The sequence below is a fragment of the Mirounga angustirostris genome, unplaced genomic scaffold (genome assembly GCF_029215605.1).
Source record: "Mirounga angustirostris isolate CCGP_5_RB_7025 unplaced genomic scaffold, mMirAng1.0.hap1 SCAF_9, whole genome shotgun sequence".
Taxonomy (NCBI): Eukaryota; Metazoa; Chordata; class Mammalia; order Carnivora; family Phocidae; genus Mirounga; species Mirounga angustirostris.
In genome coordinates, this window is record NW_026991717.1 from 41322321 (window position 1) to 41347085 (window position 24765).

Below are 24765 nucleotides of genomic sequence, written 5' to 3' on the forward strand. Positions count from 1 at the left end.
TCAAGTCTGATATACAGCAAATTCAGAGAAAAGCCATGTGAAATCTGCTTAGAAGCCCACCTAACATTACAATCATCTGCCCAAATAAAACAAATTTTTCTTAGCATGGACCTGAGTTCATTAAGAACCTTTATTCTAGAATTGAAGACTTTTTTTTTTTTTTTTTTTTTAAGATTCTGTTCTTAAGCAATCTCCATACCCAAGGTGGGGCTTGAACCCACCACCTGAGATCAAGAGTCCCATGCTCCACGGACTGAGCCAGCCAGGTGCCCCTAAGAACCTTTATCATAAAATTATATATCAAAAAGAGCACATTTTTATGGAATAGCAAATAGGTCTCCTTATGCACTGCAACTGCAAAAGTTGATGTATAAATAACTAAAAATAGTGTTCAGGTACCACACACCTCAGCTACCTCGAATAGCATACAGTATAACCAGCTAAGAGCTTGATGTCCACAAGCTGCATTCTATAGAACCCAAGGACAGAAATAAGACATTCCATTTCTTGTATATTAGGTAGGAATTTTGGCTTCCAGCCAATTACCAAAGCAGCAGTCTGGCCTAAGGGATTTCTGTTTCCTATCAGCTTCATGTAAGCAAAAAAGGAATGAGGTAATAGGAAAAATAATGAAGAAATAGAAGGGTTAGGAAAGGGCAAGCAAGGAAATTATAAGAAAATTTATAATACACAAGTCAAACAAGAGAGCATCCAGACATCATGAGACATCTTCATCCTCAGGCTAATGCATTAGGTATTGAGACTTCCAGAACACAGCCAGCTATGTGTTTAGAGGAAGTCAAAATACCATAAACCTGAAAATTCAATTTTTAAGCTGGGAGCAGACTGCATACTCCTTGAAAGCTTATTTTTAAGGAGCTACCCCAAAGTTGCTGTGGCCTCATCACAAAGGTCATGCATGATATTGGACTTTTCCCCTTGAGGCAGGAGATAACTCAGAGGCCTACCTCACCCTTTACTCTAGGCATCCAAGACCCAGTCAGCAGAAGGGTAAATCCTACCCCTCAGGGAACTGGCTACAGGGTCTCCAGTTCTACCCCTGGTGTCTTCCAGACATGACTGACTGCAATTTTCACCATGAATAACTTCCAGGAATGCCAGCCAGAGAAGCAGCCAGGAGAAAAGAACATAAGGAGTAGCTGTTTCCCCCTCTATGTCAGCTGGACTCTGGAACAACTGCAGAAACTGCCTTTCTCTCTGCTAGGCAGAACAGCATTCAACCACCTCAGTGAAGGGCCTAACAACCAGTAACACACCACCATCACGCTTCTTGAATATGCCTACTCTTATTTTTTTTAAAGATTTATTTATTTGACAAAGAGTGACAGACAGACATACTGGGGGAGGGTGGGGGGAGAGAGAATCCTAAGCAGGCTCCAAGCTTAGCCCTGGACCCAACATGGGGCTCGATTTCACAACCCTGAGATCAGACCTGAGCCATCAAGAGTCCGATGCTTAACCTACCGCACCACCCAGGCGTCCCTGACCATCTTATTTAAAGCTACAGCCCTCCCACCTTTCTCACCTATCCCTCCTTCACACTCCTAATCCCCCTTACTATGCTCTATTTTTATCACCTCATTTATCGGTCTCATAATAATACATAATTATTCATTATGCTTATTTCTATATCCTTCTGTTTAAAGATAAGATCCAGGTCATTGGCTTTTTTTCTGTTTCTTTGTTTTGGTCTATATTGTTTTGTTTTTTTTAAAGATTTTATTTATTTGTCAGAGAGCGAGCGCACAAGCAGGGGGAACAGCAGGCAGAAGGAGAGAGAGAAGCAGGCTCCCCGCTAAGCAGGGAGCCCTATGTGGGACTCGATCCCAGGACCCCGGGATAATGACCTGAGCCAAAGGCAGATGCCCAACCGACTGAACCACCCAGGCGTCCCATTTATTTGGTTTATTTTGTTCACTGATAGATCTTAAGCAGCTAGACTAGGACCTCACATATAATAGGAATCTGATAAATACTTATAGGATGAAAGAAATAAATAAGAAAAACTAAAAAGATCTCTCAGAGGTCAACAATACCCAGAGGGCCCAACTGTGCCTATATTCCTCTAATAGCACCAGTCTGGTTCCCATGTCTGACCTACATTGCCTCCACCTGCCATGTACTATTCCTCCCCCTCCCCAAAGTCTTCCATCAGCTAGGATATATTGAACCATAGTACTGCTGCAGGCAGTAAAAGCAACAAATGCTTGTCCTTGAGTCTGAAGGATTTCTGAGAGCTTTCATAGTCGGCCTTGTCCCTAGGTTATTCAGTTTGGGATAAAATGTGTTGAAAGTTACCTTAGCATAAAAGGAGGCCTGAAAAAAAAATTACAAGAAGTTTCTGTTTTCAAAAATCAAATTCCAATTCAATTCAGCAAGCATTAATTAAGCATAGTTATATTCAAAGCATTGGGCTAGAAGCCATGAGGAACAGAGGAGACAAAAGTGTCTCAGTTCAGAATGAGGGAGGAAAAAAATTAATTAAAGACAACTTGTGAGAAAGTGCTATAACAGAGCAAAGAAAGAGATACAGAGGAAGATGAAATCAATTTTGGAGATAGTTGGGTGGGAAGAAAAGGGTTAAGAAAAAAATGAAACAACTACACTGGGTTCCTTGTCATATACTCTTCTAGAACCAAATTCTTTCAGAGCCTTTTAGTTCATGATCATACGTTTATCAGTTGAGGTCTCCCCAGCTACACTTTTAAGTCCTGAAAAGAGAGGGACCATGTCTGGTCTGACACTTAGGTGCTCAATAACGATCAGTTAAGCAAATAAAAATTGTAATAATATTGGGGCACCTAGCTCGCTCAGTGGTGGAGCGTGCGACTCTTGATCCCGGGTTTGTGAGTTCAAGCCCCACATTGGGCATAGAGCTTACATTTAAAAAAATTATAATAATATTACAGCAGTCTGTAGTATGGAATACAGAAAGAGGCATTAACCATGAGGTTACTGCAATAATATACAGATGAAGGCCTGAACTAGGTCAGGTGAAAAAGCAAAGCTCAATGGCAAGATATTTAGAATAATCCCAATTTTAGTGAATGATTAGATGAGGTAGCGAGGAAGAAAAAGAACCAAATATGAGTCCAAAGTTTTGTGCCAAGGCAACTGGAAGAAGTGTAATGCTTTTAGGAGAGAAAAGGGTAGGCAGGTTTCAGAAATGATGGACTGGAAGTACATTCGAAAGCAGATGCCAAATAGAAAAAATTTTCCCTCTTCCTTGTATACCTTTCAGATTCACATACCCCAAAAGCTGCACAATTGCAATTTCTCTTCCTAAGACTGCTCTAGAAGGATCACTTCCAGAACAGAGATAAATGCTGAGTTTCACACCAAACTTCAGAATTTTTTTTTTTTTAAGATTTTTATTTATTTATTTGACAAAGAGAGACACAGTGAGAGAGGGAACACAAGCAGGGGCAGTGGGAGAGAGAGAAGCAGGCTCCCCGCGGAGCAGGGAGCCTGATGCAGGGCTCGATCCCAGGACCCTGGGATCATGACCTGAGCCGAAGGTAGACACTTAACGACTGAGCCACCCAGTTGCCCCCCAAACTTCAGAATTTGTAACTGAAATTTATAAGGTACATTCTTGAACATCCACTTCTGCTCACATAAACGGAAGTTCATCCTAACAAAACCTGAAGTGTTCACCTAGAAGTGTTGCTAGGAACACTGCTGGTAGTATGCCAAAAGCCCACTAGCTGTACTTTGTACATAGAATAGAGCAGACACTGCTGCATTCCCCAACAAATACTGAACTACAACCTAAGAAACTACAGATACAAGTATGCAATGTGGTACCAAGCATGCAATGTGGCCTAAGTGCCAGGACCTGGATTTTATTCATGGTATGGTTTGATTTCCAAGGGTTGCATGGCATCTACTCTGGCCACTTTCCAATTCAATACCCTATGCATCACTTGACACCTAAAAACAAAACAAAACAAAAACCCATCTATAAATACTACTTATATTTCTAATTTAAATCTTTCTAAAATCTCATATTCAAGGGAAGCACTTCCCAAAATAACCTTCAGATTACCCAAAAATTAATATGCTGAAGATGGCTGAGAACAAAGCAAAGCACTCCCAGGACTTTTTGTGAGTCCAAAACAAACAACAGGTCCATCCACCAAATTTCTCTATTACAGACTGATGGATGTTTTAAATGCAAATTTAGGGATGCCTGGGTGGCTCAGTCGATTAAGCGACTGCCTTGGGCTCAGGTCATGATCCCAGAGTCCTGGGATCAAGTCCCACATCAGGCTCCCTGCTCAGTGGGGAGCCTGCTTCCCCTCTCCCTCTGCCTGCCGCTCCCCCTGTTTGTGCGTGCGCTCTCTCAAATAAATAAATCTTTTTAAAAAAAGAAAGAAAAAATGCAAACTTAAAAACAGTGAATGCTTCTTCCAATGTTCAAAGGTAGATTAAACATGTGATTTTTGCTACATTAACAAAGAAAGAAAAAAAAGACTAAAAGACCACCATCTAAACACTCAATAAATAGATGCTTTTGGGAGTCCCCAATCCAAGAATTAACTAGGAAATGCTGATAAAAATCCTAAATTGGGGAATTACCTTGGTTATGCAATTTTATTCCTTTAAACTGCTTGAAAGCAAAGACTTCTTTTTTTTTTTTTAAAGATTTTATTTATTTGAGAGAGAGAGAATGAGAGACAGAGAGCATGAGAGGGAGGAGGGTTAGAGGGAGAAGCAGACTCCCTGCCGAGCAGGGAGCCCGATGCGGGACTTGATCCCGGGACTCCAGGATCATGACCTGAGCCGAAGGCAGTCGCTTAACCAACTGAGCCACCCAGGCGCCCGAAAGCAAAGACTTCTTAATATTATTGTCAATTCCAAAGTTCCTACAATCACCTACCACCTTTCTATCCCTGAGTGCCTTTACAGGGCATTTCAGGGATCCTCCTTGTTAGTCATACTTCACCAAATGTCATCAATTTAGCATTTTTTTGGCATTAAAAAATCACATAATTTTATTTTCCAAACAAAACACAGTGGGCAATCATATTTAATCCCAAGAAGTTAATTCAAAGTAAGTTTTCTTTCTTTTTTTTTTTTTTTAAAGATTTTATTTATTTGACAGAGAAAGAGAGCATAGGCAGAGGGAGAAGGAGAGGCAGGCTCCCTGCTGAGCAGAGAGCCCAATGCAGGGCTGGATCCCAGGACCCCAGGATGATGACCTGAGCTGAAGGCAGACACTTAACCGACTGAGCCACCCAGGTGCCCCTCAAAGCAAGTTTTCCTATTGACTGGTCAAAAATGGAAAAGTACCTAACCCACCTCCACAATCAGTCCCATTTGACTCAAAGATTTCAGATATAAGAGATTTAAAAATCTTAGATTGCTGACTTAACACACAAAATTGCTTCTGGCAAATCTTTTGAGGTACAATTTCCTTCTCACAATCTGAGGTTCTTTTTCTACAGCTTTCTGATTCCCACTCCTATGGCTTGAGGAGACTAGAAAAAAATATATTTGACAAGCTGTTAAACCTGCAAAATAAGGGTTTAAGAGCCTCTGAAAGAAGACGGCCTAGCAAAAAATGCACAGCATAAGCTTTACAAACATATCAAAGAGGAGTGAGGGTCAAACCCCAGAGAACTAACGCTGTACTCATTAGCCTTCCTGTATACTGACTATATTTTTGACACAGTAATAAAAAACTGCTCACGGGTGCCTGGGTGGCTCAGTTGGTTGGGCGACTGCCTTTGGCTCAGGTCATGATCCGGGTGGGAGTCCTAGCATCGAGTCCCGCGTCGGGCTCCCTGCTCGGCAGGGAGTCTGCTTTTCCCTCGGACCCCCTCATGCTTTCTCTCTCTCTCTCAAATAAATAAAATCTTTAAAAAAAATAAAATAAAATAAAAAATAAAAAACTGCTCACTATGTCAACTAATTTGCCTGTTCTTCCATCACAGTCTTAGTATCATAAAATTCTACAGCTAAATGGAACCTTAGAAGATGATCTTGTTTAATGTACTCATTTTACAAATAAGGAAAGTGAAAACAGCGGAGTGACTAGCACAAGGTCACACAGCTAGTTAGAAGCACCACAGTGATGAGAACCAGGGTTTTATGACACCCTATTCTTTGAAAAGCTGTATTAGCAGGAAAAAAAATAACACTCTTAAATCAGACAATAACTTAACAGTAACTATAACTAAGCCACACAAAAATAAAATTCATCCACATAAGGAGAACAAAGGGTTAGAACAGGAAGTACCCCAAATTAAACAGAAAGCAGCAACATTTGTTCATCCAATCCAGGGGCTTCTTAAGGGCACAACCTCGCACATATTTTCTGAACCATTTTGTTAATTATTACATGCCAGGATGTGTCCTGTGTGTTCGTGAAATGTACCTCCCTAAGATGAGGCCACAATGACCCTAGTGGCAAAGGTTTGAAAAATGATAACTTCTGGTATCATTTTTGATACCAGTACTTCTGGAACAGTACTAAAGGAACCCACAAATGCGGTGCCAACAATCAAAATGGACTGAACTTGAAGAGGGTAGAGATATTGCTGGGAGCAAGTAATCATGAAAATGGTGTAAGAATAAAAATCCAAGAGAGCAAAGTTGGCCATAAACTAATGACCAGAGAGCACAATAAAAAGAAGGCAGTTTCAGAGCTTGCCTGGCATCAGACAGCTCTCACCTGCAAAAGAAAGAAGGAAAATCTCACAGAGACAAGAGAAAGATCGGAGGTTTGCTCCTGAGTGAGGGACTAGATATGACCTAATAGGTATTTGCCATCTCTTATTTCTGGGACTCTGATCCAAGAACAAACAGCAAGAGGACCATGAAAAATCAGCCCTGTTGGATCTGGAGTTCTGCCTTGACAAGATATAAAGCTCATTCATAGATCTGACTGTGCTCATGAGACTGCAGTTCAACTCCTGCTGCTAGAGCAAGGGGAGGGGGAAGGAAGATAGAAAGGGGTGAGTGGGAAGGAGGTGGAAGATCTGGGTTGTGACTATAATAGCTACAGTAATTAGAGTGTTTCCAAGCTGCTGGAGAAGTCTTCAGAGCAGGGAACTAGGATGAGAGATGGGGGAGGGGAAAAAGCATGAGGAAGCAAACTACTGAAAATGCTAGGAAAGTATATAGTGGTTTGTGAACAGTTTAAAACAAACCAAGGAACAACTGTGATGGCTTCATATGGGTAAATAAAGAACTTTATATTCTTTCCTATTAGTTAATACTATACAAATAACTGCAAGGCTCCCACTTAAAGCTAGCTTATGAACTAGGTTTAAGCAGATTATTGCAAATGTCCCTGACTTTGCAGTGGTCTACTGGCCCTGGCCTTATACCGCTGCCTCCCTTTCCCCTAAATCAATCGATCTATGTATCTAAACCTCTCTCTATTGCTCTGACAAACAGGTTAGAGTCTTCACTCCACTTGGAAAAGGGATTTCTGAACTCTAAACAGTTAATATCATTTATTTCCCTTCAATCAACTGTTAATTAATACCCAGTGAATTCAATGAGAGAATGGGCCTCAACAGGATCACATAGCCTGTTGTGTTGACCTAACACAGAAAATGACTGGAGGGCCCTAAAAAAAAAAAATCAGAAAATAAACACCCAAGTTATTTGCTCATACATTTTTGGCTCTATAGCACTGCCTACTATAGTGGCACGAACATGTGAAAGAAAAATAATATATTAACAGAAGATGATGATGGTAACCTACAAGAAAAACCTGGGAATTTGCAAAAAACCTAAAAATAGAAAGTCCTCCTCCAAGTTATAGGAAATGCTATACTTGTTTTTAAGATAAACATATAGTTGAGGTATTTCCTTAACATGATTTGGCTTGAGGTGATTTGATTCTAACAAGTGATGTTAATCTCAGTGCCAGAGAAAAGAGTTATAAAGGTGCTAGGAGAAACTAAAAATGAAACAGGACATCTGAAGAGATGCAAACTTCATATGGAAATTTACATTCATAAAATAAAAACACATGCAAATTTCTTGAGGGAGGCATGTCAGGTAGACCTACACAAAAAGTCAATTATATCCTTCGCATAAAATCTGCTGGGTATTCTCCCGGTGGGCAAAATCTTTTTCACCACACTGAAAGCAAAGAATTTTCTTCCCATTTCCCTCTAATAAACAAGCACTAGAAAACTGAATTACCACTATTTCCTTCCCATTCATAGGGCATAAAGCCAGAAATCACAGAAATACAATAGGGCCAGCTAGGACCATGTCTAAGGCATGTTACTCAGTATTCTAAAAGAAACACAGAGAAAGAAGAATCTCTTTTCTCTATTCCATTATCATCTCACTAACAAATCTGTATCTGGCATTAAGAAATGTGAAACAAACAGCAATTTCACACATATGAACTGAACCTCAACCACGGAAGACCCAGAATTTTCTTGTCACTGTGGCATGTGATTCTTTAACCACCTGCTCAATAATCCCTCTTCAGCTGCACAGCTGCTGCCAATTCCACATGCCCAGCTAGGCAGGTGCTCTGGTGAATTACCTGTTCCCTAGTGTAAAGAGTCCTTCACTGACACTTAGTGGGCCCAGAACCTGCCAATCAGCCTCACCGATCTTCATTTTGTTGGTCACAGCCAACTTTTATGAGAGATATCTTGAAGGCGTATTTAGCACGCTATGTGACTTTGTATTTTGTGGGGTTTTGTTCTTGTTGCTGTTGTTTTTTAAAGGAAACGGATTTTTAAAAATCAAGTAGAAGTGAAAATTCAGCTGCTAAAAAGAACTTGCCACACAACATAAGGCTGCCTTATCTCAGAGTGGCCCCATCTGTCTGGCAGTATTCCCATCCATGACTGGTTTTCCACAAGGGAAATAACAATTGCTCAGCTACCTTTGTAGCAGAAGAAAGTGGCAGTTGGAAAGTGCTATGGTACCTGGCAGGAATGATAGGGGAAGAACTTCTGAGATCACACATCATCCCTGTACTTCTTAAGTCTCCATGGTCGAGCCCAGGCAGTAGTGTTCAAGTCAAATAAATAAGGAGTGGCACTTCTACTCATCAGAGCAATCGCTAAACCCCTTAACAAATTTTCCTGTTCCAGTTGTTTAGTTGCTATATGCTAATTGCAACATAATTACTACCAGGAGCCAAAATTACGCTCCTATATCCTCACACAAAATAAGCACTAATCTGCCCAGCTATCTAGACCTCTCACAAGGAAACATCTACCAAGAAAACCAAAGTGCTCTCTGAAAGATGGTCACAATCAGAAGACTCAGAAGACTCTTTGGCAAGGGCCCAACTCTGAAACCACTAAATCTAATCTGGGCAAACTTAATAGGAGGCTTTTGCCTTCACTGTCACCTGACAGGATTCAGAATGAATGCCTACAACCCAAGAGCAAAATGCTTTGGACTCAGTTTAGCTGAGGCTTCATTCAGAGACCTTGGACAGGTAAGTTGGAAATAGTCTAAAGACAGACAACACTTCTAGTAAGACTTTAAGATAGTTTTGTCATCAAGAACAACATGTTCCCTCCCAACAAAGCCCAACACCTAAGTGGCAAGTCATCATTTTAAGAAATTCATTGAAATAAAGGGATGAGGGAGGCAACACAGTCAGACTCAGCCCCTCAGAAAAAGACCTCTACCAAAACCAAAGGCTAAAGTTCCTATTCAACAATACCCTATAGACTGTGGTTGGCTATTGTGTACACAGTGCATTGTGTGCAACTGCCCTCTCACAATGAGTCTAATTTCTAATCTCTTCTTAAAGGAAAGTTTTTATATTCTAAATGGAAACCTCACTTCTAATCCCAAATAATTTTTTACCCAACTAATAGTACCTAAATACTATCTGGACACTTCTATGAGACATTTACAAGGATAGGGTTTCTCCTAGCTTGTTCTCATCCTTCTCTCATTAATAACCCCCAAGACCTCAAATGATTTTTATGTTCATCACTTTGACAAATTTCTCCCTAATACAAAGGCAGAGATGGCCTTTCTGCACAACGGCAAGTCATCTCTTTTCATCAAATTAAAATAAAGATTAAAAGGAAAGCTGTTTTGTTTCCATAGCCCTCGCCCAGATAGGCAAATTCTGTGGCTTTTTCATTGTGCAATTAATACTGACCAGGAAGTCACCATTAAAAAGGTACTTGGTCCTTGACTCCCTATCTTAACCCTGCAAAGGTTTTTAGTGGTATTCCTAAGCAAGCAAAAAAATCATTCTTGAGTGTCCCATCTCTATAAAAAGAATTAAATATGATGGTTCAAACAAGAGTGGAAACCTCCCCTTGGAGTCTTCTTCCTTAAAGGTCTGACACAAACATCGGATTGAGTCTCCCAGACACGATTCCTCCACAACTTAGTACAGGCTAGCCAAAGAAGCAGGCACAACATGGCTGGCATCCCCTATTCTTCTGAAAAAATGTGTGCCAATGAGCTCTGCATTGTTCCTCACTCAAAAAGAAGAGCCTTTCTGTCTGGCCTCCTCCAATGGCAAGCCCCAGTCTGGAAAAGGAAGAAAATGGCACTGAGGAGCCTGGGAGATGGAGCATATCCAAAGCTCTCAGACAAGACTTGAACCTATGACCTTCACTGTGTACACAATAGGCGGGTGAGAGGGACCGGTTTATCTCTGCAGCAGCAGTTCTCAGCCCTGGGGTAGCACTCCCGATAAAATGACACAGACTATTGTGTGTGGCAGCAGAACAGTCATCTCCTCACAACAGCCTAAACCAGCACTCCCTCCCCCAAGACAAAGCAGCAGGGGTGAAATTAACTCAAGGCTGCAGAGCAAAGCCTAGTACAGAAAAGAGAGGCCTGTGGGGGATTGGGGACTCTCCTCTACCCCTGGGGCTCTGGACACATGGCTGCAAACAGACAGGCTTTCTCCCCCATCTTTCCCACTCTCATTTAGGTAGGAAGCTGTTTCTTAGAGAATTTAATCATCTGTGATTTGTTCAGAAATATTCCCCCTGAAGGGCTCTGATCTCTCCACCCTGTGTGAGCCTAATTCCTAGAAGCTGAAATGACTGCTGCTGCCTGTTTCACAAACACACATTAATTGGTCAGATGTGTCTCCTCCTCCTCAACCCCAGAGGGAGGAAGGAGAATCTGAGCAAAGCACAGTGATGATCCAACCGTAATTACACATAAAGGGAAAAGAGGGCAGCATGGGTTTTTCCAAACAGGACAGGGTCACAAATCCTCCCGGGGGTACAAGGAGAGCAGTTAAGGGCCAGGCCCAGGGATCCCTCCATCTTGAAGAAAAGGACAGGACGAAATGTGACCTGAAGACTGGAAGGAGCACACACCCACAACCTACTTACTGCACACTCCCGGCCACCTTGCTCCCCCCGCCCCCAGGGCCGCGCACACGTCCTGCTCCCAACCCTTCGCCCTGAACCCCCCTAACTCCCTGACTAGCCCCACCGCCCTAGGCCCCCTCGAGATACCCAGACTCGCCACTGAAACTCTCTGGCCTGTCCCCACAACCTGGCCAGACCCTAATCCTCTCTTGGGAACCCCTACCCTGAGGCTGAACCGGCCCGGCCACGCTTTGAACTTCACCCCGCGCCCCTCGACGCCCCCTCCCCCACCCACGCAACGACCCCCCTCCCCCCCAAACACACCTTCCCCTCGCTCCGCCCCGGCCCCCCAACCCCCACTTCCTCCGTCAGGCGCCGCTTTCCCCGGCCCCCTCAGCCTCGGCCCCCCTCAGCGCCACGGCCTCTCTCCTCCCCCAGCCCCGGCTCCACACAAAGCTTCGGACTCACCGCGCGGCCGGTCCCGGGAGCCGCCACCTCCGCCCGCCCGGGGCCCCGGGCCGTAGAGCCGCCGCTGCTACGGGGCCCAGGCCGCCATCCGTTCCCGCGGCCCCTCCCCCCCACCCCACCCCGCCTCAGCTCCGGCTCTCCGCCCCCTCCCCGCGCCGCTCCGCCCCGCCCGGCCGGTGCCGCTGTGTCCGGGGCCGCGGGTCCCTCAGCCGCCGCCACCGCCGCCGCCGCCGCCGCGATCCGGGACAACCAGGGCCGCCCCGAAGACCCGGAAAGTGGACTGCGGGGCCCTCGGATCTGGATTCCGGGCTGCTGTGGAGTCTGGAGCGGGAGTGCGCCGGGGAAACCCGGAACCTGGATGAAAGAGCCAAATCCTGGGTCTCGGAATGCGCGGTCACACGGAGCCCGGATTAGAGTCGTAGCTCTGGGAATGCTGGAAAACCCGGCGAGCCGGTTAAACAGAGATAAACTCGAAGAAACCTGGATTGGAGAGCTCGAACCTAACGCTCTCCCCTCGTGGAAAGAACTCTCGCTGGACCAGACTTCCCCGCAGAGAGGTCTCTGGGGAAGTATCATACCTTAAATACAGGACACCAGTTCCGTAGGTGTCCTTCCACCGTGGGGAGAGGAAAAGGCCGTTAAGGGGTCTGAACGTGAACATCCACAAAGAACAGAAGAGCAAGAATAGCTCAGAATGGTTTCATCCATTTTATCCTTTGGTTCAGAAAATTATCAACCCCCTAATTTTTTTATCCTTTGTTCTCCAGTTTCTTTTTCTTGGGATTACCACTTGTTTTTCTCTCCAAAGTACCAACTTCTCATCTTTCTATATCCCTTTTCATCTCACCATCCTGTATCGCCAAATCTTGCTGCTTTTTATTATCTAAAAGCCATATTCTGTCCTTCTCCAACCCACCATTCTGTTTCTAACGACTGTAACTTTTACCTTTCCATATCTGTCAACTGTGATTGTCCAGCGCACTGCACGGTAGACATTCAGTCCGTGTTTACGTGAACCCTCCCACCCACCTCTCACTTGTGAAATATACTCTCCATGACCTTTTCCCTAAAACTTCCACCTCCTTCCATAGCAAAGAGAAATTTCTTAATTCTCAAGGCTCCCCTTTCTTAGCCCCTTAACTTATGTCCTTCCTGTGTCCTTGATCATTTTAGCTCTTCAGTTTTTGTCTTTCCTTTCCTCCCTTATCCTGAGGCATCCTTCAACAGTGCCACTCAAAATAGTGTGTGACTTGGGGATACAGCCAGATAATAAAACCCCTTTACTCTCCACACACACACACACACACACACACACACACACACACACGGTGGGGGTGGGGTGGGGGGCTAAAGATGAACACTAAGCCTGTCCGGCCTAGGAAGAATAATCTCCCTTTGGCCCACCAATATTTAACTTGTTCTAGTACAGTACATGTAGGGCAGAACTGATTCTGGGTGACAGCACACTTCCAATCTCTACTAGGCAATGTTACAAGTGAGGATTCACTACTTAGCACGTAGAGAAAGAGTAGGGTTTGGTATTTTAGACTTAGATGTGACTTAATTAAGAGTTAACACTCAAGCAGTCATCTTCTACTGAAGAGCATGACCCTACCATTGGGGAGGACAGGACTGCAAAAATAGGGAAAAGAAGAAAATAAACAGTACTATAGTGAACCTCAATTTTTAGCCAAACAAAGTTCTCAAGCTTGAAAGAACCACCCAAAATTTTTAAGTGATGTCCTGTACACTGAAAGAATCTTAAGTTTTGACTTCCTGTTCCTCTAGACCAGGGGTTGGCAAGTTATGGCTCACAAGCTCACTGCCTGTTTTGGTATGTCCCATGAGCTAAGAGTGGTTATTACATTTTTAAATGGCTGAAAAATAATCAAAATAATACTTTGTGGTGTGAGAATATGAAATTCAAATTTCAGTGTCCATAAATAAAGTTTTATGGGCTCATAGCCACACTCATTCATGTATGCATTATCTATGAATTCATTTGCACTGTTAACAGCAGAGTTGAATCGGTGTTAACAGAAATTTGTATGGCCTGGAAAGCCTAAAATATTTACTATCTGGCCCTGTACAGAAAAAGTGTGTGGACCCCTGCTCTGAATAAGCACTGTCCAATAGAATTTTTTGTAATGATGGAAATGTTCTATATTTGTGCCCTCCAGTTCAGAAGTCACTAGCCACATGTGGCTGTTTGAACCTTTGAAATTTGGTTAATGTGACTAAAGAACTGAATTCTTAATTTCATTTAATTTAAAAAACCACAAGTGGTTAGTGGCTACCATATTAGACAGTACAACTCTAGACTCTTCTCAAATCTTCTGTATCATTTTTTTGCCCTTTGTGCCAACATCTTACTCCCTTCCTGTGTCACAACTCTATATGGATTCTTAGTTCCCCCAGCGCCCTACCCCCAGCCCTATTTATTTGACTCCAAGGTAAAATACAACATTTACTGGGTTTTCTTTCTGAGCTCTCCATTGTCACAACTGAAATCTGATCAGTTTACCAAGTTTCACCCCATGTATTGATCCACATTATGTGCACACATATAAATGGACATTTACACAAGTTTGTGTTCAAGGATGGAACTGTGCTATGTTCTTTCTTCTCTGCGTGAGAGAAGTAGAAAAGCCCTCCACATGCTGGATCCCTTGTTGCTGCTGGAGCCTGTGATATGGATCACCTCCCTCCAAACACATTCAGAGAAGCTCAGAACAGCAGATGTATACTTGCTATTTGAATCTCAAGGAAAAAAAATCCTTCATCACAAGCCTTTCTTTCCTCCCCCTAGGCCTAATAAACTGAAGTTAGTTGATTTCTCTAGTTTAATAGATGCTTGCTTTTTTACTGGCCTTTTTTAGCTGGGCAAGAGAACAACCCCAACACTGTCTCAATCTTGGCTAGGAGTTCTAGCAAAAGCATTAAAAAAAATTTACCAAACTAAATGAAATCCACATAAATGGGCTTTAGTAGAGATGCAGTTAAAATGGAAAGAGATTAAATAAAAACTTATAACTTTGTAATTATTTGTAAAAGTAATCTTTAAAGTCTAAATTTTTCACAGCTACACCCTAGGAAAAATGGGTTTCTGTAAACTTTCAGCCTAAAGAGAAAAGGGGGGACACCTAGTTCCCTTTCCCTAGATTAGCTATAGCAAGCAAAAAAAAAACCCAAACCAAACCAAACAAACAAAAAAACCTTACTCCATTCCAAACATCTGACTGCAAAGCCAGAGTCTCCTAAACCCTGACAAGAAAGTATCTAGTTTCATATATATCCCACTCTGAGCTTACATAATTGAGACAGGGACCTGCCTAGAAAAACAGAAACACTGAATCCTTCAGGTACTATACAAATTGAGAGTCACTGGACCCAACCATCCAAAAGGGGGCGCCGATAATATTTAGGCTGCAAAAGAAAACCAGCTCAGAAATGTGAAATTTCCCTCAGGCCAAGCCGTCCCAGAGTTAAAAGGGTCAGTGCAAAGTATTGTAAAGCACCGAGAGGCAATTCCTGGGCGAGTTTGTATTCAGGATGCTAGGAATTTCCACTAGGCTTTAAATTATGCTATTCATCACTGAGCAACTGAGGACCATCTACCCCCAAGTCTTTCCCACACTTCCTCCCCAGTGTCCTACAAATAAAAGACAGACCTTACACCATCACCATGTGAACTAAAGACAGGCTTTCACAGTCTAACCATGAAAAGAAGTTTCCAAGTTACTCTGCCATTTACTCATGTGGCTCCAGCTGCATATTTTGGATGCTGAGGTGGGTTCTTGTAAACTTGTAATGTTCTTGTAAACTTTATCACAGCACACAAAATGGTCTCATAACCTGATCTTGCAGGTCCTGATGTTTTTCTTTAGGCATGCACACACAATCTATCCAGGTGAAAAAAAATCAATCCAGACTCCTCTGTGCTTGAGCTGTCATTCCCGTAAAAAGGCAGAAAACTTGTTGGTGTTCCCTAGGCCCTTTACCTCCTGCCTTTCAGTTTTATTTTGGTATTCGGAAAACCAGACAATTCCCGTGCAGAGTTCATGGTACTACTGCACGGTAAAATATTAACCCAGCGTGTCTTCATTAATAGTACTAGGGTCTTCAGGAGACCAGAATGAAATTTTTTTTTCCCCCTAAAGAAGTACCATTGGCTGTTCTTTCCACTTTCTCTACAGAAGTTGAACAGGAAAAGAATGAGAATACTGCCTGTCTGCATTACCGGAACAAGAACTGGGTGGGTTTTCCCTGGGAATCCAGAGTGATCAGGCCCCACAAAACCAGTGCCTAGAGCTATGCAACAAGCAGGGTTCACAGTTGAGTGAACATCAATGCATATGAGTGCAGGCATTTCAATGCAAATACATGCTGAATATGAAGGATTAAAGAAAGGGGAAATTAATCTTTTTCATAACACAGGGCACTTTTTTTTCTCTCCTGTGCGCTCTCTTTTTTAAGTCATGCACACAACTGCTGGAGGGAATCCAACTTCCCTAGTGTGGTGGTGGTGCTTTATAAAAAGCAGAACATACACATTTAAGACCATGAATTTCCTGAGGATGCCAGCAACTGAGATTCTGACAGCTCTACTGAACAGCCTCAGAAAAAAAGTGCTTCACTAAGTGGGGCCAGACTGAGGAGTGAAAATCTCATTTCAAATCAACCTTCTATTTTTCCAAAGCTCATAGCTTCCTGAGCTGTGGATAGTTTAAAGGGTTGGGTTTCAGCATTTGAGGGTATTTGAATACATTTACTGAAGGGACTTTATTTTTTAGTTTGTTTCTAATTGCCCCATCCAAGTGGTGCTTTTGCAATACCCACAACAATAAATAGGGCAGTTTCATGCTGCTTTAACAGGTGGCTCTATCTCCTCCCAGTCTGATCCTCTTATGTCCTAACATCTCAAACCAAAGAACAAAGTGGCAGCACCCCTTCAGGTTATCCCTTAAAAAAAAAAAATCTGCCAAAGAAGGTTATTCAGCTTTTGAAGACTGTTCACTTCAAGAGATGTTGGACGAGAGCAAAAAACTTGTTAAAACCCCTTTCTGTCCCATCACAGGTTTGTATTAAACACAGGATTTCTCAAACATCCTAATACTCCAACCAGGCTATTACTTTGAAAAGAAACTTTAAAATTCAAGTGGTCTCTCAAAAAAATTGTTAACCTGTGTTAAGATTTTCATAACCTCAAATCCAAGCCTCAGAGAGGAAAGTAATTTCCAACTTGTTCCCTTCTCTTCTGATACCATTCTGAGAGAAATGTCAAAGACCTAGAATTTTTAAAATAGCATTTTATAAATAATGTATTCAAAGATTTTGACCTACTACAGAAAGTAAGAATCCCACTCTTCAAGAAAAATATACAGATTTAGAAAAAAAAAATATATACAGATTTAGGTAAGAGTTTAAATTCTGAGAGATTCAAGCCTGATGCCAAGCCTTTAGATTTCTAATGCTTCCATTCCAAAGGACCAGTGGATAGCAATTTTAGTACACAAAACTCCACTATGCTGTATAGTTCCTTTTCTCCTGGGTCAGACAGCTTTATTCTGCTTCATTAACCCCTTCTTTGCTCCTTGATGGATCTTGGAATCCAGTTTCCCTGTAAGGGAGAAAAAGAAGCCTCATTATTTATTTTTTATATTTGCAATGCAAATCTTTCATGGCCTCCCAGGTCCTCTGGTTACTGTGTTCCTGTCACATTCAATTATCTTGCTTCAGGACTCAGATACTTTCAAACTTCAGAGTTTCTTCTGTAAGAATGAGGAAGCAGTGGGAACACTGTTTAAGGACACACAAACGTGGTCACGTGCATGTGGGGGTGCATACGCGCGCGCGCGCACACACACACACACACAATGAGTATTCGCTTAAAGAATCTAAATAGTTAATATTTCTAATTTTGTAGCTACTACAGAAGAAACACCATGGTTTTTCAGGATGTCTGATGCTAAGGCAAGTTTTTAAAGAATACTCACATTATAATAAAGGAAGGCATTTCACACAGTGGGAAACTCATTCCTCTGACCTGTTAACTGGCTGAGCATAATGCATGAACCTCCCTCACAGTGAGAAAAGCAGTTCGGTTCACCCCTTTTCTGCCTCAGACTTAATAGGGGGAGTGACCTGCAGCAGTGGAGTAGAATCCACATGAATGCTTTACTGACAAAGGGCCCCTATCACCAGCTAAGAAGGGCAAAGGTCATAGGCTGTATGACTCCTCTTAAGTGTTAAAGTTAGAAAACAAGCAACCTTCCTGTCTCAGGTGACCCTAATGAGAGGTACTTCAGTGATGTGGTCCCTGACCTCTGACTCCTCAAATCTACCAGGACAGAGTTTGGTTCAGTGGTAGCAGCCTTAAGAACTATCCATCTCATGAAAACAATCCTAACAAAGTTCTTGTCTGTCTTGCACATTGCTTTCCCCCACAAAAAGTCTCAGTTAAGTCAACAGTGATGTTGACACTGAGCTGAAACAGAAACAGGTCAGTTCAGTCTCAGCACAAAAAAAATAAAGACTAACAAATAAACAAGGAGCCCCCCTTCAAGGACAGCCAGGTGTACTACAGCCCACACTCATAACTGCCCCCATATATGTTATCATGAAAAACCTGGGGCAAGTCATTTAGTCTCTCTAGACTTCAATATTCTCATTTCTCTGACTAAAATAAGAATATGTGTCTTGACTACTGCAAAAGATTGTGAGAAAAATAACATCAACCTCACAAGTTTCCCTGTTTTCTTAAATTTTGTTTTCTTTTCCCCCTTCATCTCTCTAGAGGTATACCTGTCTCTGGAATAACATTACTTCTCAGAAACCATCCTTCCTCAGAAACCATCACTAAGCAATGCCCAGAATGCTGTCGACAATAGTCACAATGCTGTTGATTTTAATTTGGGCTTTAGAGCACAGAGTATTCCCAGGGATTTAGGTGTCTTTCATCCTCCAGGCTGCCCAGCTGGAAATCCGAACACGTGCCAGCAATCTGGCAAAAAGCCCTATTACAAGGCACATTTGCCTTTGTATCTCTAACACTACCATAGTGGGCGCCAAATGGTAGGTGCCCAATAAATGTTTTCATCAAATCAATTAAAGAAAATAGACATTACAAATTTCAAAACCTTTGAATTATAAAGACTAAGTAACCAAAATTAGCAGATATCAGATAAACATAAGAGTATCCATTGTAAAGGTGGTGGTACCCAGAGGTATAAAGAAGTACTACATCTCATTCAACTTTTTAGGGCAAGCTAGGGTGGAATTCAGAATTCTACCTAGGACTCTAGACTTCTAGTTCTCTGTATTGTGTAAGTTAGAAGACTGAGGTCCTAGCTGTAGTTCTGAGACTACCTAGCTGTATGTGAGGAAGTCACCTAGTCACTCTCATCCTCAGCTTTTTCAATTCTAAGAGGAAACTGGACTATGTAGTACAGAAGGCTCCTTCCAGCTCTGATATTGTGCCCTAAAAATGAAACATGATTGGAATAATTTGTTTCTGAGGCAATCTGGTAAAGTGAAAAGAACAGGAAAATTAGAGACAGAAAGATGTGAGCAAAACACAACTTCTATAAACCTATTTACTCAGCTGAAAAATGAAAGGAGGAAAAAATTCCTACTAACGAAGTTGAGAGAATTACAGCCAACATTAAGTGCTTTCTCAATACCAAGTACTGTGTTAAGTTTTTTTTATATACACTAAGTCATTTAATCCAATAACTAACTGAAATATTGTATGTTAAAGTGCCTCATAAACTCAAAGTTCTCTGAAAAAGTAAGGGTAGTCATATTGATGGTGAGGCTTGGGAGTTGTGTTTCTTACTTATGGTCTCAGTTTACAACTCTAGACAAGTCTTTTAACTACATGGGGGCGCCTGGGTGGCTCAGTCGTTAGGCATCTGCCTTCGGCTCAGGTCATGATCCTGGGGTCCTGGGATCGAGCCCTGCATCGGGCTCCTTGCTCCACAGGAAGCCTGCTTCTCCCTCTCCCATTCACCCCGCTTGTGTTCCCTCTCTTGCTGTGTCTCTGTCTGTCAGATAAATAAATAAAATCTTAAAAAAAAAAAAGAGAGACATTATCTTCTTGACACTCTCAAAGCTTCACTGTATAAGAACATTCCAAGTATAATCTTCAGAAAACTCCAGTCTGATTGTGAAAGTCCTCAAGTGAGACCAGCTCAGGAAAGATCAACCCATAGGAGCAAAGCACTCAATGGGTAGGCAAACTAATCCCTGGTTTCGGAGGTGATGTCATAAAATGGAAAACTAAAAGGAGGAAAGAGATATAGATAGAGGAAGAAGGGACTTCCAGAGCATTCCCAGGGATGCAGAAATTCTTTCATTCCCCTAGACTGCCTAAGAAAACCAGCAATCTGTGCCAGCAGTCTGTGAACTCCTTGTAAGTAAGGACTTCTCTGCATGCATCCCTAACATCTACCAAAATGACTGCCAATAGTGGCAATTCTTGGGCCAGCTACAGGCCATGAAGGCAAGGGACTGGGGCTTCCTGCATGAAGAAGCAGTCATCACAGTTGCCCTCAGACTGCAGAAACTCTGAACTCTGAGTTCTAGTTCAGCCTTGTCTTTCAAGACTTGGGATCTGGACAGTTAACTACAGTAACATACAGTATACTCTCTTAAACACAGACTGGTGATGTTTAGTTTTGGTATTTCCCCAATATTTTTACATTTAGTAGCTACAGCATTTCAGTGTTAACACATCCTCAATCATGGTACCTAAAAGAAAATCAAATGCATGTGCAGCAGACGGACAAGATGTTAAAAGGGGAAAAAGTATTTGTCATCAATCGATATAACTCTCATAGGGATTTTCACATGCTGTGTGTAACATATAAGGCAGTATTTGCATGAGTTTAAAGAGCATGTAGTTAATTTAAAGTAAAAAGATTTCCTTTATCTCTTTGAGCATTTAACCTAGATATTCTACTATACTTTTTTGCATTTCCTAATTTGAGCACACAGCCAAGTGATCATATTGCATATTGTTCTTTTTTGAATTATTTCAATTTCAAGAAATATAATTATCCCTAGGTCAAGCAAGCTCAAGTTTATGTCCAAAAGCATAAACCAAAATATATGCCTTTACTTCCAGGTATGGATTGAATAAGGAATGGGAATAAAAGGTACAGCATAGAAAAATACAGTTAATGATATTGCAATCGTATTGTATGGTGACAGGTGGTAGCTACGCTTATGGTGGGCACAGCATAACGTATAGGGATGTTGAATCACCATGTTGACACACCTGAAACTAATGTAACGGTGTATCAACTATACTCAAAAAATTTAAAAAATATATGTTTAAAACCTTAATTTAAAGCATATAGATATATACATATATATATACACATGGTACAACAGGTAAATTTCTAAAAGCTTATTTGCAAGTCAGAGTTTGGAACTTGGAATATATCTCATAGAACTAATCTATAGAAGATTCCTAAGCCATCCCACAAAAGAAAAACAAGAATAAAAACATTTAAGTCATAGGGCTGTAATTGAAAGAGAGTATATTATTAATACTATGGACCTTAACCACTTAGTATAATGATGTACCTAGAAGAAAATGTGAAGCATTTCAAATTAAGAGCCGAGTATGTATTTTCCCCTGTGGCAGTGGGAGTAAAGACTTTTTCCAGCTGTAAGCTACTGAAGGTAGCTCCTTTGGCCTATGGGAAGAAAGTTCTGGCAGACTGTAAGATTTTTACTTTTTATTTTCAATTTTTTACTTAAATTCAATTTAGTTAACATACATTGTATTACTAGTTTCAGGGGTAGAAATTAGTGATTCATCAGCTGCATATAATACCCAAGTGTAAGATTTTGAGAGATGATAAAGAGGAATGAAGGATGAAGGAATAAAGCGCTATAGGGAATAGAAACTTCACACCAAACTAAATCCTCAGGTAAAACAGAAATTTTTTTTTCTGGGGAGCCTGGCTGGCTCAGTCTGTAGAGCATGTGACTCTTGATCTCAGGGTCATGAGTTCACAAAGGCCCCATGTTGGGCATGGAGCCTACTTAAAAAAAAAAAAAAAAAAAATCCTGAGATACACAGGGTCAACCCATTCTTTAAATTTCGCTATTTTTTTTTTTTTAAAGATTTTATTTATTTATTTGACAGAGAGAGACACAGCGAGAGAGGGAACACAAGCAGGGGGAGTGGGAGAGGGAGAAGCAGGCTTCCCGCGGAGTGGGGAGTCCGATGCGGAGCTCGATCCCAGGACCCTGGGATCATGACCCAAGCCGAAGGCAGACGCTCAACGACTGAGCCACCCAGGCGCCCCATAAATTTCGCTATTATTTCTGACCAGTGTTTCACCTTGTCTGGCCTACCATGGAAGAAGCTACAGTCTCACAATTTCTCTCTAGTCCTGCTGTCCCTGAAAGAAGCATACAGCCCATTTTGGCTTTTTAAACCTTTTAAGAACAGAAACAACGGGGAAAAGACAGGAGTTTCCAAAATTCTCTCCTAAGAGCATCACTCCCCCCACACCCCACCCCTCATTAAACCTAATTGAGAAAAACAGGCCAATATATGTACTGAAGGTAGATCTCTGGGTAGATAAAGTACTGGAGTAAAACATTTCAGAAAAATATCCAAACTCGGTTTACACAACATTTTCTCACAGGAGCTTAAGCAGCAGGTAAGAACCAAGATAGGGGAGGAAGCTAAGAAAAGGTTATAGGGACTCAAGAACAAGTAGCACTAGATATGGGAGAGAAGACCTAAAATCTTTGCCTCCTACCACCAGTGCTGCTATGGGTGCCTAGAGTAAGGTGAGAATGGAACAGAGAGGGATAGAATGCCACAACCAAAAAAGATAAGAAAAGAGAGATTTAAATCCTAAATAGTGGAGGGGCACCTGGGTGACTCAGTGGGTTAAGTGTCCGACTCTTGGCTTTGGCCAGGTCATGAGATCGAGCCCTGCATTGGTCTCCATGTTCAGCGAGAAGTCTGCTTGATATTCTCTCCATCTCCCTCTGCCCCACCCCCAGCTTGCTCTCTCTCTCTCTCTCTCATAAAATAAATAAATAAAATCTTAAAAAAAAAAAAATCCTAGGGACACCTGGGTGGCTCAATTGGTTAAACATGTGCCTTCAGCTCAGGTCATGATCTTGGTGTCCTGGGATCGAGTGCCACATAGGGCTCCTTGCTCAGCGGGGAGCCTGCTTCTCCCTCTACCTCCTCCTCCTCCTTGTGCTCTCTCCCTCCCTCCCTCACAAATAAATAAATAAAATCTTAAAAAACAATAATAAAAATCCTAAATAGTGGAGGGGGCGCCTGGCTGACTCAGTCAGTGGACCAAGCAATTTTTGATCTCGGGATTATGAGTTTCAGCCCCACATAAGGTGTAGACATTACTTAAAGAGAAAATCTTTAAAAAATAACAAATAAATAAACAAATCCTAAATAGTAGAGAGGAAGAAAAAAAATTTCCAGGGCCACTTAGCTACCAGCTGGTATACAGTCTGAAGTAAATAATATATGTAAGTCAAAGGCAAAATGTTCAGATTTTCTGATATGCAGGAATCTCAGGAACATATGTCTCATAAATCATGAGGGTTGCCTGAATTTTGTGATGAATATACATTTATCTAAATTCACACTCCAAGCATTTTGTGATCAAAAACAGTATTATTCAAAGTGTAGTTAGCTGAGCAACAGAATCAGTATCACTTGGGAGAGGGCCCAGAAACCGGTGTTTTAACAGCTCTCTAGGTGACTTTTATTTACAGTACAGTTTGAAAAGTACTTCTCTAGGGGCGCCTGGGTGGCTCAATTGGTTAAGCATCTAAGTTCAGCTCAGGTCATGGTCTTAGGGTCTTGGGATCCAGCCCAGGGTCGTCGGTGAACAGAGAGCCTACTTGTCCCTCTGCTCCTCCCCCCACTCGTGCGTGCTCTCTCTCTCAAATAAAGTCTTAAAAAAAAAAAAAAAAAGAGGGGCGCCTGGGTGGCTCAGTCAGTTAAGCGTCTGCCTTCGGCTCAGGTCGTAATCCCAGTGTCCTGGGATCAAGCCCCGCATCGGGCTCCCTGCTCGGTGGGAAGCCTGCTTCTCCCTCTCCCATTCCTCCTGCTTGTGTTCCCTCTCTCACTGTGTCTCTCTCTGTCAAATAAAAAAATAAAATCTTTAAAAAAAAAAAAAGAAAGAAAGAAAAGTACTTCTTTATAGAACAGGTTTATCAAATGGCTAGTTGGTCCCTAAGGTACAGGGTGAGGTAGAGTTGTGCAAAGCTGAAGACAACGCTTGCCCCCAAATCATCCAGTTCACACAACGGGAAAGCAGTGCCACAGAGGCACAAAACAGTACCTGACATGAGCGAATGGGAGGGTTGTTGAGGTTGTTTTTAAAAATAAGCTAGGCAGGGGTGCCTGGGTGGCTCAGTTGGTTAAGCGACTGCCTTCGGCTCAGGTCATGATCCTGGAGTCCCGGGATCGAGTCCCACATCGGGCTCCCTGCTCAGCGGGGGGTCTGCTTCTCCCTCTGCCCTCTTCCCTCTCGTGCTCTCTCTCATTCTCTCTCTCTCAAATAAATAAATAAAATCTTCAAAAAAAAAAAAATAAGCTAGGCAGAGAGGACACCACTATGTGTTTCCCGAGATTTCTTTGAAACAGAAGAGGCTATGGTAGGACTACAAAGAAGAAGAGAAGGTGGGAGTTGAAGAAGAGCTGGAAGTTGAAAAAAATAAAGTCAACAAAAAGTGATTAAGAAGTGAATATGCAGAGGGTCTATAATCACAAATACATAAAGCAAAAGTTATAGAAAAATAAATCAAAAGGTTTCAAAAAGAGAATGAAAAGCAAGAGGGCTAGGGCAGAGCTCTAGGAACCAGTACCCACAGGAAAAGTGGGAAGTGGAGCCTCCAAAACACTAAAAAACAGACACAAACTTAAGTCTTATTCTTGGATTGAATACTGAGGAACAATGAATAAATATCATTATTG

At 42.1% G+C, this 24765-nt stretch overlaps 2 protein-coding genes across 9 annotated transcripts in view; both read right to left on the reverse strand.

The window, feature by feature from the left end:
* The window catches only part of ZNF609 (zinc finger protein 609), a 213386-nt gene extending 200867 nt beyond the window's left edge, over positions 1–12519 (reverse strand). For 3 of the 4 annotated variants that reach the window (XM_045899875.3, XM_045899874.3, XM_045899873.3), the window contains exon 1: positions 11784–11923. Coding sequence is in view for 1 of the 4 variants with exons in the window: in XM_054513471.2 (XP_054369446.2) it covers positions 11784–12359 (576 nt within the window). In the remaining 3 variants the exon portion in view is untranslated. Of the gene's footprint in view, positions 1–11783 lie in introns of all 4 variants that reach the window. The other variant, XM_054513471.2, reaches the window with a different exon arrangement.
* Positions 12520–17074: 4555 nt separating this feature from the next.
* Positions 17075–24765, reverse strand: part of TRIP4 (thyroid hormone receptor interactor 4) — a 65837-nt gene continuing 58146 nt past the window's right edge. For all 5 annotated transcript variants that reach the window (XR_010404988.1, XM_045899879.3, XM_045899878.3 and 2 more), the window contains one exon: positions 17075–17403. Coding sequence is in view for 4 of the 5 variants with exons in the window: in XM_045899879.3 (XP_045755835.1) it covers positions 17336–17403 (68 nt within the window). In the remaining variant the exon portion in view is untranslated. The remainder of the gene's footprint in view (positions 17404–24765) is intronic.